Here is a 12,699-nt window from a genome sequence, read left to right on the forward strand (position 1 = left end):
GGTGAGCGTCGCTTAAATCCGCCAATCAGGAGCCGGGCGGGGCGGGGCTGCCGTTTCAAATGCAGCCGCGAGAAGCTGCACCGAGCGGACTCATCCCCCTCAGCGTGTCGCTTCGGCCAGGTGAGGTGAGGCGGCGCTTCAGGGACGGGCCTAGTTCCTGGGGGTGGGCGTAGCTCGGCGTCGCCGGCGTTTGGAAGGGGAGAAGCGGCCGAAGCGCCTTCTCGTGGGTGTTTGTGCGTGTGGAGTTTTGACGCTCATGCGGCTAGTCCATAAGGAGGTCCCGCCCGGCGGTGAGATTCGGGGTGGCGCAGACTCAGGCCTGTGGGAGGGCAGGCCTGCTACAGTTTAATGAAGAGGGAAACTTAAGGGGTTTTTTTTTTTTTTTGCAAAAGGGATGGCCTGGAAGTAGAGTTGCCCCCTTTGTTATGGGGGTGGGCGATGATGTTTCTTTTTAAATTTCAAATTAAATACAGTTACATACTCAGGTTACATACGCTTCAGGTTACAGATTCCACTAACCCAGAAATAGTGCTTCAGGTTAAGAACTTTGCTTCAGGATGAGAACAGAAATCATGCTCTGGTGGCACGGCGGCAGCGGGAGGCCCCATTAGCTAAAGTGGTGCTTCAGGTTAAGAACGGACCTCCGGAACGAATTAAGTACTTAACCTGAGGTACCACTGTACCTTTATTGCCATCACAACATAAAATGTTTCAGATCACTGGGATAATAAAAAGGACAAGGGTGGAGCTGTCAAGGGTTATAGGGTCACACGGTGGTCATGTGCACTAGGTGCGGAAGTGACTTCAAAGCAGGTAAGGTGAAAGGTAAAGGACCCCTGGACGGTTAAGTCCAGTTGAAGGCAACTGCAGTGGTACCTCTGGATATGAACGGGATCCGTTCCGGAGCCCCGTTCGCATCCAGAAGCAAACATAACTAGCGACGGCACGTCTGCGCACACGCGTGTTGCTTTTCGCCGCTTCTGCGCATGCGCGTGACGTCATTTTGAGTGTCTACGGCAAAACTTGGAAGTAACACGCTCCGTTACTTCCGGGTTGCCGTGGAGCGCAACTCAAACATGCTCAACCTGAAGCACATTCAACACGAGGTATGACTGTATGGGGTTTCGGCGCTCATTTCGCTTTGAGGCCGAGGGAGCCGGCGTTTGTCCACAGACAGCTTTCTGTGTCATGCGGCAGCCAGACTGGTGACTGGCCACCGAAACCACATAATACCCGTCCTGAAAGAACTACATTGGCTCCCAGTACATTTCCGAGCGCAATTCGAAGTGTTGGTGCTGACCTCTAAAGCCCTAAACGGTCTTGGCCCTGTATACCTGAAGGAGCGTCTCCACCCCCATTGTTCGGCCCGGACACTGAAGTCCAGCTTCAAGGGCCTTCTGGTGGTTCCCTCACTGCAAGAAGTGAGGTACCAGGGAACCATGCAGAGGGCCTTCTTGGTAGTGGCACCCGCCCTGTGGAATGCCCTCCTATCAGATGTCAAGGAAACAACTACCCAACTTTTAGAAGACATCTGAAGGCAGCCCTGTTTAGGGAAGTTTTTAATGTTTGAAGTTTTATTCTGTTTTTAGGGTTCTGTTGGGTGGCTGGGGTATAAATAATAAAATAATAATCATCATTATCTTACCTGACTCCAAAAGGCAAAATAACCAAATAATCCTCACAAGAAGAATGTATGTAAGGTCAATGCACAGCTGACTTGCAAGCTTTTCCTTTTTACTGTTCAAAGCCTTGAGCTTCATAATGCTATTATATCCTTAGAACTGAATGCTTGCAAAATGCATTTTTAGATACATTTGCAAGGAACACAAGTCTGCTGCAATTTTCCCCTCTGTATCTTGTTGCGTAAAGAACCGCAACTGCAAACTTTGCACAGCAGCCACTATTCTCCCCCCCCCCGCCCCAGATGAAATCTGGCTGGTGGGCTACATTCAGCCATTGGGCTCCCCCCACCCCCCTTTTTACTGTGTGCAATAGCTGGTTTATGTACAGCTGAAGTGGTAAGACCCTCCTGCAACAAGCATCAAATATTGCTTGTGGGATTTGACTCTCTACCAAAAGGCAGTGTAACGGTAAAGGGACCCCTGACCATTAGGTCCAGTCGTGACCAACTCTGGGGTTGGGGTGCTCATCTCACTTTATTGGCCGAGGGAGCCGGCGTACAGCTTCTGGGTCATGCGGCCAGCATGACTAAGCCGCTTCTGGCGAACCAGAGCAGCGCATGGAAACGCCGTTTACCTTCCCGCCAGAGCAGTACCTATTTATCTACTTGCACTTTGATGTGCTTTCGAACTGCTAGGTTGGCAGGAGCAGGGACCGAGCAACGGGAGCTCACCCCGTTCCGGGGATTCGAACCGTCGCCCTTCTGATCGGCAAGTCCTAGGCTCTGTGATTTAACCCACAGCGCCACCCACGTCCCAAAAGGCAGTGTACTTCTCTGTAAATTAACCTGTGAAATCCGGATTGTTTGCCATAAGTGGATATGAGGAATGATGGTGTAGTTCGGTCCATGTGTATCTGATGCCAAGTACTGGCCAACTTTTTACCACTGTTCCGTTAGTATAGAAAAGATTCTGGTATATACACGTATGGGTGTGCAGGGGTGGTGACTGTAGTGAAGCAGCTCTTTGAAACGGGAATAAACATAACTGGTGCTGGATTTTTAAAAATATAATATTGAGCTGGTTTACCTAATGTGTTTTGCAGTCGCATCATGGATGACGAAGGAAAAACAACCTTGCATTCAGAATGTAAAATGACAGAAGCCAAACCCTATGAGTGTGTGAATAATGGTAGGTGATAAAAACAACATTGCTGTAAGATATAAAGAACATTTGTAAATTACTGTCTTGTTTGTCATGAGACGCCTCTAAAATCGAGTGCTCTTGAGTGGGAGGAGTAATTCGAGAGACTGGTGGTATTCCTATTGGGATAAAAAAGTTAGGCAGCACAGTGCTATGCCCAGGGCTTGTAAGGCCATCCTCTACCTATGGCCTACATCCACGATAGCCAACATGGTGCCCTCCAGGATTTCTGGACTACAGTTCCATGACTTGGCCATGTTGGCTGAGGGCGATGATGGGTGTTGTAGCCCAAAACATCTGAACAGCACCAGTTGGTTGCCCCTAGCCTACACTATCTAATCTGCAGGCAAAAAAACCTGCATGGTGTTCAAGCTTGTGGCAATCAGCTAGATAATGTACTGCAGCCAATTCAGTTTATTAGCAAGAATATTAACCCTTCCCCCCTTGATTCTTCCTCCTGCCTTTAATACTGCTGAATATTCTGCGCACACAATTTGCTGTAGAATAAAGTTACAAAAAAAAGATAACTATAGGTTGCTTTCATGATGACGTACCTGTCATTAGGGAAATGTAGTTTTAGGAATAATACTCGATCAAATTATTCTAATGACTTCTGACTTTATAGCTATTCTGTTTTGAAATGGATGGCTGAAATTTCTTATCAGAAATACTGATCATATTGTTAAATTGTATCCAAAGAAAGACACTGCAAGAATCTCATAACAATCTGCATAACAAATAGGCTCTGATTTAAGTTTATATTATAAACGTCTTCATTCTGGATTACTTGCAACTGTTTACCAGGAATAATGCTAGAAATAACTGCTATAGTGGTTAACTCTGCGCTCACTATCAAAGGTGATATGAAGAGCTTGCATTGAACTGTCCCTTGTGACCAGTTCGGTAATGCTTTGGCTTGACTCAGCTTAAGTACAGTTTAATGCTGGCTGGGCTCTAGCCTGATCTAAAAACCTTCAGATAACAGTGGGCTACATATGAGCAGTGTCTACCCCAAGGAAAACTCTCCATGAATATGATCATTGCTGTCAGCTTTTAAGGTGCCAGTTTTGTGGGGGAAGAAAGGGAAATGTGGGTTCCGTCCATCAGTACCCTACCCTTAGTGCTGGTTATGGGATCCAATATTTGTATGAATACATGTACTCACACAGCATCTGATTCAGAAGGATATCTGTACATAGAAACCTTTGCGCACAGACCATCCTTTCTGGATTGGGGCATGTGTTCCACGCTGTATTAGAAATTAATTCTTTGTTCTGTTTTGCGTAGACTAGAATAATTTGAAACCAAAAGTAGTAGCAGAAGCTGAAATTTCAGCAAGGCAAAGTGGAATACGGTAATATATCTACTATAAAAAGGTCAGCCATGATTAGTATAATAACAACTGATGCTCTGTTATGATTCCAGATTTTCGCCACCTGTCTGATGAAAAATTTGACTTTGACTTTTCGCTGTCTCCTATAAGGTAAACAAAGTATCGAAAGCAAACCGTATTTTTAAAAGAGCAAGCGATTTGGAGGTGTCTGACTGATTTGTCTTTATTCTAGTGAAAACGAGGATGAAGTTTTTGTTGGGCCCATGGGCCATAAAGAAAAATGCATTGCGACGACTCTTGAAGCCCTTGAAGCAAGGAAAGACACAATTCCCCCATCACCACTTGCGGATAAACTAACACGGAGCCCCGTTTCTGAGGAGAAATTTGTGGAGATTTTTAAGGAAGCTCACCAGATAGCACTCCAGATACAAAGTGGAACCAAAGCGAAAAGGAACAATGGTTGCCAGCTGGGAGAACGAAAGACAGAGGCTGTAGAAAAATTTGTGCAAGAATCTAAATCAAAACTGAAACTCCTTGAGAAAGGAATAGTGATGGATAAAACCCCAAAGGAAGTTAGGAGAGAGACTTATTGTGTTTATGAAAGTCCAGTCTCCCCACGGCCACCTTCATTTCAGAAACATTTAAGGCAACCGATCGCGGGGATGGACAGCTCTCGTTCTCCACAAATTCCTCTAAATACTTCTAGTCCTGCCAGAATGGGCAAATTGCCCCCCACACCGCTTGCATCCTTAGCGCAAGGGAAGAGTGACAAAACAAATAACAAACCGAGCACAGTTCAGACTGTAAAAAATGCATCTGCATTTGGAAATAGTCTCTTGGCAGCGGGACAGGTAAAGTTTTTTCCCTTCTGGATAGATTAAAGCATAAAGGGCAGTCATCTTGCCACATAAGAATGGTAACTCCCTGCTAGTTCCCAATCATTACAGTTTTTTCCCCTTGTTTGTGGAGTTTCTTACATAGAGAACAAATAGCTGCATGGTTGTGATCTTATTTAAATTTGTTGACCTGAGGGCATAACACACTCTTGACATTTCTGACTTTTATAGCTAGCGAACTCTATTCATGCGCCTTTCAATAAAACTACAGTGGTGTTGGTTGCTAAATATGACTTGAGGCTAATGTGAAATTGGTGGTCACCTCAGTGCCTATTAGTGCTGCTGCTGGAGTATAGTCAGCTAGAAATGTCTAACCAGGTGCTGTGTGTCTCTTGCCTCGTTTGCGTGTCATATTAAATTGCCAACAATAGCCATGGTTTATTCTTGGCTAATTGTTCAGGGGTGCAAACCCTGCGGCTGGTTTTAAATTTCACCACAAGCCAGACCATGGCTTAATTTCCCAGGAGGAGGGAGTAGAGAATGCTATGCACATCCAGGTTGGACCATAGCTTGTTTTCAACTGATTTAATGTGACATACAAATTGTTGTGAGGTGTGTTAATATTTGAATGCTGCTTTGTTTGTCATCTTGACTTCCAGCAGATGGTTCTTCTAAACTGAACTATTATTATTATTATTATTATTATTATTATTATTATTATTATTATTAAATTTATATACTGCCCTTCATCAAAAGATCTCAGGGCGGTTCACAGACTAAAATATCATATAAAAGAGAGTAAATAATTAAACCCCAAGCAAACATAACAATAACTCCGCCTTCCCACAAATGCATTTAAAAGGCTGTAGAATATTAATCAGCCAAAGGCTTGGTTGAAGAGGAATGTTTTTGCCTGGTCCCTAAAAATATATAATGCAGACACCAGGCAAACCTTCCTGGGGAGAGCATTCCATTTGCTTAAAGCCTCTTTGAAATCCACTTGCAGGCATGGAATCAAACCACCGCTGCAGAAGGAAACGCTTCTCCCGCCAAGGAAAAATATCCATTTGCAAGTGTAGTTTGAATCCATGTCACACCTGTAAATGGACTTCAAAGGTGGGTGCTCTCAGTACCCATCAGCTGATCGCTCTTGAGAGAAAACCTCATTGGCTGCACCGGGGAGTCCCTGATGAGGCGGCCAATCCTAACCACATGTTTGCAGACCCCTCACTTGCTGTCGAATATGTCAGTTTCAGGGCAGTTGGGTGTGCTTTGGTGGAAATGGCCTCGCAGGCTTTATTGGGGACCTGTGCTGGGCCTGTGGGAAATTAAAGTGTTGGTTAGAATCTGTTTATTGAAAGGATATTTTAGTTTAATGGGCAAACACTACAATAACATTACTGTTGACATCCTTTGGTTTACAAATGTCTGAAATCTGAACCTTGCAGCCAAAACAAGGGAAGCTGCCCACTATTTCCAGCTGGAATAATTTGAGCAGTATGGAGTCGTCGGAAGATTTGCTCTCTGACAAATCAAGTCTTGCTTCAGATGCGGGAGATGCGTCCTTCTCTAACAGTTCAACGGGGAAAGACAAGAGAACGCTTTCAACTTCCAGCAAGGTAAATGCTCTTAATGAATAACTCCTGCCTTTGTAATTCTTGGTGACACCTGAAGCCAGATGTTCTAGATTTGTGATACTGGATTGGCGATCCTTGGACCAGTGTACTCTGTGGTATATGAGGAAAGTAACAAACTCATGGTCTGAATTGACTTGACCCTTGCTGCCAAATTGAATGGGGAGGGTTCTGTATGCTGTTGTGGAATGGAGTGGATGAGGAGGGTATAAAGCTCTTCCTGAGCACACATAATGGAAATAATTTTCCAGGAAAACTTAAGGGTTTGAAATCACTGATCTGCAGAGATGCAGTATCTTATTTTGAAGGGAAAAAATGTTTAAACCGTTATTGCAGGAGCATTACGGCTGGATATGCTTTCTTGTAGCCACACAGATGTGAACATAAGGAATATCGGTATTTCAGTAGGATAAAGTCTGTTAGATGTTCTTAGGGGTACCTAAATGACCTCTACTACTGTCTTTACAGTTGGGGATCAAGGCAACGCAGCTGAAACGTCCTAGTAATATCCGTATGCGAAAGAACACTTCAACTTCTTCTTCTTCGTCCTCTTTTTCCAGCATAAGCCTGAATTCAAGTCTGTCCATCTCTCCTAAGATAGGGAAAGGTAACAAATCCAATGTGGTTTGATCCTGGTTGGCTCTAACTAACCAGAATTGGAATAAACAACAGTTGCAAAATGGTGGCCACGTCAAAATGGCCTGCTGAGTTGCGGGGAAACCTAGGTTCTACACACACACATGCTTCTTTCTTCTTCTTTGGTGATCACTCATAGCTGAGTAAGATTGTCTTCCATGAACTCTGTCTTAACAGTGAGTCCGTAAGTGACTGTGGAGGCCAATTCTGGATCTACACATCCTTCCATAGTAGGGACAACACACACATACATTTTGCTCCTAAGAATACGGAATCCAAGCCCCAAATATTAAGTGATAGCAACAGTGGCCAAAATGCATAACTGCTGAGTTCTTTTGAAGCACAAGTGAGAAACTGATTTAATAAAATTGGTGCTCACTAACTTAAATAGTAATAGTCTAGTAATTATACAATTTGCATATTAATGAATATTTTTCAAACAGAGTTCTAACCTTTGCAAAGACAATTATTCTGAGACATTGCACCTGTTGCAGTTAAGTACACACTTATGAATGTGGTCACCATAGACCAAATTGAATAATTGTATTATGCGATGGCTGTAACAAAACCCTTTAAATAGTTCAATCTCTTCTCCCTTGTTGGCTCCTGTGCTTCATACTTGTCCCAAGCACCTGCACTTTTCTAAATCCATGTCTCTAAAGCATTGGGTGCATTGATAGTGGTGCATACATATATAAACAATAGATATAAAATTTCTTTTTTTCCTCTCCCAGGTAAAATAGGTGTTGCTTCTAAAGTTTCTGCACGTGGCTCCCGGCTGTCCTCTACTGCAAGCAAGATTGCGATTGTTAAACCTATGAAGGGGTTGTCTGTGCAGGCTTCCCATTCTGATGCATCTGGAAAGCAACATGGGTCCACAAGTGCTTCAAAAACAAATCCTTCAGTAAATGCACCCAAATGCAGAGTTACTGATAAGTCTGAGATGGCCGGTGAGATTTTGAAAGAGGACTCAGATCCTAGTTTTCAGAAACCATTGCAGAAAAGCATATTGGGAAACAGAACAGCAACTGCAAGTCCCAAGCCCAAAGCAGTACCTGCAGTCTCAAAGGAAGGTAAGAACACTGGTCTTACCCATGTGATAATTTTTTATAGTTTATCTAACTTCTAGTGTGCCTGCCCTTATTTCTGTTCTAAACATTGCATTGGATGGGGAGTAAGAACTGAACTGAGTAAGTTGATTAAGTCCTGTAATTGTTTTCTCCCTAGGTGTATCTGAGAATTTTGTTGCCAGAGTGTTACAACCAATTGCGTCACTGTCTTGTGGTAATGTTGGAAGGTAATGTTCTATATTTTAATTCATACTTGTTTTCCTCTACGCTTCTGTCACCTTGAACTGCCTTGCAGGTGCTGACAGGCTTATCAAGGTGGTTTAGAACTGGGTTTTTGTATATGGGGTGTGTGAAATTACTTGTGGAGAGACCTGAAGATGCTTCATACTATTTTAAACAGTAGCATGTAAAGCAAAAAGGCTGTCCAGTGGGATTGGCAGTCCTTGATATTCGAAGTCTTAGATGAATTCTTTGTCCCACCCCTTGCTGTAGCAGGCAGGAGAGGGCTGGGTTACGTTGCTGATTCAGATTTTTGCTTGGCAATAATGAAGTCTTGTGTTTCAACAGTGTCTGTGAAACTACCTATTTGGGTTCTGATTTGCATATCAGCAGTGAACATGAGATTGGGAATTTAATGTTGCCAAAGGCAAAGTTTTACCCTATTATCTCTTTTCTAAATGTGCACCCAAATGCTTGGTTCAGAGCAAGGCAAAACATGGTTTAGACTTCATACATACAAACTATAGCTTGCAATTTCTTGCTTTCATTTGTTTTCTTTTTGCTCATCAGTCCAGTCTTGAGGTACTGGGGCATCTGGAGGTAGAGCAGATACTAATAAATTTGTCAAATCAGACATCACAACAAGCTGTAGTTAAGTTTAATTAACTATTGTTTGCCACAATCTCTGAAATGGACTGATAAGTATTTCAGCTTGGATTACATGTGGTACCTAAGCACTTCTATAATCTCCCAGAAGATGTTTTATCTGCTGCTATATCACTCCTCTTGGTATGAAAAGAAACACAGTCTGCTATTCCGAACACTGACTTGCGTTTCAGAAAAAGCCTCAGTTTGGGATAAAATCAAATATTTCAGTGGCCTGCATACAGCCTAATAAAAAAGCTGAATTGGTTTAAAATGTATCACACTGCAGTTCTTAAATTGGGTTGCTGGTTGCTCTTGACTGCATTACTGAAAAGTATTCGGGATACCCTACATTTTTGAGTATGCACTTAAACTAAGAGGAATGCTTCAGTTGTGATGCATTATCGGCTTCTAACACTTCGTGTATCCTTCTAGCAATGTTGCCGTTACCCCACCCCGCAAACTATCAGAAGACGGATTGGTATTAAATACCTGTTCTGCTGCCAAGTCTGGCTTATGGACTCCATCCAACAGAAGGCATTCTGCATTACCTACTCCCATTGGCCGGCGTACGTCGGGAATTCCATCACTAACCCCCAGAACTGTGCCCAAAGCAAGGTCTTCTCCTGATCTCGTGTCTCTTCGGCAAGTCTCAAGTGTGTCATCCAAAAAGACTCTAGAAGCTAGGTAAATCTAGACATAACCAAAACTGACCATCTTACACCATTTTCAAGACGGGTTCTTAGATGAAATTCTTTGTGTCTCTTCCTTTCCAGTTTCAAATGGGCCAGAGAGCGCAAGACCCGTGGAGCCTATAGCTCATCTTCAACAGAAGGATCTCCCCCACCAGTTGCACCTATTGCACTGGATTTTTCAACAGAGAAGTCTTCTGAAGAAACGGAACAGGACCTTTCTGAGCAGGAGAAACCAGCAGAAAGAACACCCACTGTGGAGGTAGGCTCCTGCTTTGTCTCCTTTTTTGTGCATATAGAACAGCCGTCCCAGGCAGCTTTAAAATGTGAAGCATCTCTTCTTTCAGAAATTACCACTGCTGCAGTGTCTGTGTTGAAAAGGAGCTGAAAGGTGTTTAGTTACCGTATTTTTCGCCCTATAGGACGCACTTTTTCCCCTCCAAAAATGAAGGGGAAATGTGTGTGCGTCCTATGGGGCGAATGCAGGCTTTCGCTGAAGCCTGGAGAGCGAGAGGGGTCGGTGCGCACCGACCACTCTAGCTCTCCAGGCTTCAGGAAGCTATCCCCCCAGCCTGGCAAGCTCCCAGAGCGATGCCAAAGCTGTGCGCACCTTCGCCATCGCTCTCCGACCTGTTCTGGGTTCGGGGGAAGCTTTGGCTTCCCCCGCCCGCAGCCTTGCAAGCTCCGAGAGCGATGGTGAACGTGCGCGCACCTTCGCCATCGCTCTCCGACCCGTTCTGGGGGCTGGGGTTGGGGGAAGCTCCGGCTTCCCCCGCCCGCAGCCTCGCAAGCTCCGAGAGCGATGGTGAACGTGCGCGCACCTTCGCCATCGCTCTCCAACCCGTTCTGGGGGCTGGGGTCGGGGGAAGCTCCGGCTTCCCCCGCCCGCAGCCTCGCAAGCTCCGAGAGCGATGGTGAACGTGCGCGCACCTTCGCCATCGCTCTCCAACCCGTTCTGGGGGCTGGGGTCGGGGGAAGCTCCGGCTTCCCCCGCCCGCAGCCTCGCAAGCTCCGAGAGCGATGGCGAACGTGCGTGCACCATCGCTCTCCGACCTGTTCTGGGGGCTGGGGTCGGGGGAAGCTCCGGCTTCCCCCACCCCCAGCCCCGCTAGCTCCAGGAGCGATGGCGAAGGTGCGCTCACCTTCGCCATCACTCTCTGACCCGTTCTGGGGGCTGGGGTCGGGGGAAGCTCCGGCTTCCCCCACCCCCAGCCCCGCTAGCTCCAGGAGCGATGGCGAAGGTGCGCTCACCTTCGCCATCACTCTCTGACCCGTTCTGGGGGCTGGGGTCGGGGGAAGCTCCGGCTTCCCCCACCCCCAGCCCCGCAAACTCTGGGAGCGATATCGAAGGTGCGCTCACCTTCGCCAGCACTCTCCGACCCGCTCTGGGGGCAGGGGAAGCTCGGGCTTCCCCAGCCCCACGCCTGGGGGAAAAAATAATTTCCCCCCTTTATCCCCCCCCCAAATCTAGGTGCGTCCTATGGGCCGGTGCGTCCTATAGGGCGAAAAATACGGTATATCTAGCATCCTTAATTTTCTTGGTCACTTTCCCAATGAGCCACTGCTTGTTGTGAAGTTTGTGTAAAGCAGGATTTCTCTGGTCTTCTTTTAAGTTTTTTGCTTTGCAGAAGATTGTCTGCTGAAACAACATAGAGTAAATTTATCCAAATGGCTATTATTAATGTCTGCTTCCAAATAATATGGGTAATTACAGATATATGGAGACTCCTGAGTCAATAGGAGGCTAACCCAAACCATTTCTTGGAGAAAGAACGTATTAAGTACCGTGGATTTTTAGGGTAGCAAACAGGTTTATTAAACTGTTTTGTTCTCATGGGAAGTTCTTTTGTAATTAACTTTATTTCAGGAAACACAATAGGCAGTCAACAACTTATAAATTACTATTTTTTTCCTAGACTTTACTGATAGACATTGGAATAGATAAAACACCACTTGCCACCCAGGAATGTGAAAATAAACCCCTTATTGATCTTTTTAATACTCCTGAAATAATTCCAGTTCCTCTGTTGAAGCCTGTAGGACAGGTAAGATACCCCGTTTTATATTTCCCTTTTTAATACTGCTAGCATGCAAGGATATTGTTTCAATATAAATGTCAGTGCAGCAGTATGACTTCTCATGCGACATAAGCTGGAAAATGTACAAAGGACAAACTGCCATTCACAGCATATTGCACCCACACAGATATATGTGACATTCAGGAACAACTTAGCAAGGGGATTCTGACCTTGTATTGACTGGCTGTTGCAATATAAATAATTGAATTTATGGCTGTGTAGTGGTGTCAAAGAATGCCATTATAAGACTTGTTAGCAAAGGAGAAGTCTGCTATTGTAATGGTTCAAATATTGTTTTAGTCAATGTCTTAACTGTATTTATCTGTCTCTCCTTCCCTTCCCTCCTTCTAGCCAATAGATCTGAGCTCTCCTCTCATCAGTTTTACGCCGGAAGGAAATAAAGAGAACCTGGATTCTCCTCTTCTGAAGTTTTGATTTCCTGAGCAAATCTCTTAACTTGGAAGAGTTTGAGTGCAAAAACTGATGTTTCACTAAGCAGGGTGTGAGTGGGTAACAGACTAGTAGAATAGAAATGAAGTTTTTAAACTGAGCACTTGACAAGTGTATTGTTGATGTGTTGTTAAGGGATAATAATAAAGATGGCTTAAATATTGATTACTCAGTACTTTCAGGAACTGATCGCAGATGCCTTGTGTGTTAAAATATCTAGTTTGTTTTGCACAAATTTGTCAAATGTCATGAATTAAAATAAAGCAAAGGCATTCTAAAATGTA

At 44.7% G+C, this 12,699-nt stretch overlaps 1 protein-coding gene across 4 annotated transcripts; it reads left to right on the top strand.

The window, feature by feature from the left end:
• GTSE1 (G2 and S-phase expressed 1) lies at positions 1-12,699 on the top strand. Of its 4 annotated transcripts, none has more exons than XM_053406142.1 (12): positions 2-120; positions 2,725-2,810; positions 4,248-4,305; positions 4,388-5,006; positions 6,440-6,610; positions 7,094-7,232; positions 7,996-8,334; positions 8,489-8,558; positions 9,631-9,882; positions 9,972-10,149; positions 11,804-11,932; positions 12,317-12,699. In XM_053406142.1, exons 2-12 carry the CDS (start codon positions 2,732-2,734, stop codon positions 12,398-12,400), a joined length of 2,118 nt encoding a protein of 705 aa, XP_053262117.1. In that variant the 5' UTR covers positions 2-120; positions 2,725-2,731; the 3' UTR covers positions 12,401-12,699. The 4 variants fall into 4 exon arrangements, with proteins under 4 accessions (XP_053262121.1, XP_053262117.1, XP_053262119.1 ...); XM_053406144.1 differs by having other exon boundaries at positions 37-125; XM_053406145.1 differs by lacking the exon at positions 2-120 and adding an exon at positions 193-290.

The sequence above is a fragment of the Podarcis raffonei genome, chromosome 10 (genome assembly GCF_027172205.1).
Source record: "Podarcis raffonei isolate rPodRaf1 chromosome 10, rPodRaf1.pri, whole genome shotgun sequence".
Lineage (NCBI taxonomy): Eukaryota > Metazoa > Chordata > Lepidosauria > Squamata > Lacertidae > Podarcis > Podarcis raffonei.

Coding starts and splice junctions, on each gene's coding strand:
- GTSE1 (XM_053406142.1), top strand. CDS start 2,732: ATGGATGACGAAGGAAAAACAACCTTGCATTCAGAATGTAAAATGACA. Junction 8,559..9,630: donor TCTTGTGGTAATGTTGGAAG/GTAATGTTCTAT, acceptor GTATCCTTCTAG/CAATGTTGCCGTTACCCCAC. Junction 9,883..9,971: donor AAAAAGACTCTAGAAGCTAG/GTAAATCTAGAC, acceptor CTTCCTTTCCAG/TTTCAAATGGGCCAGAGAGC.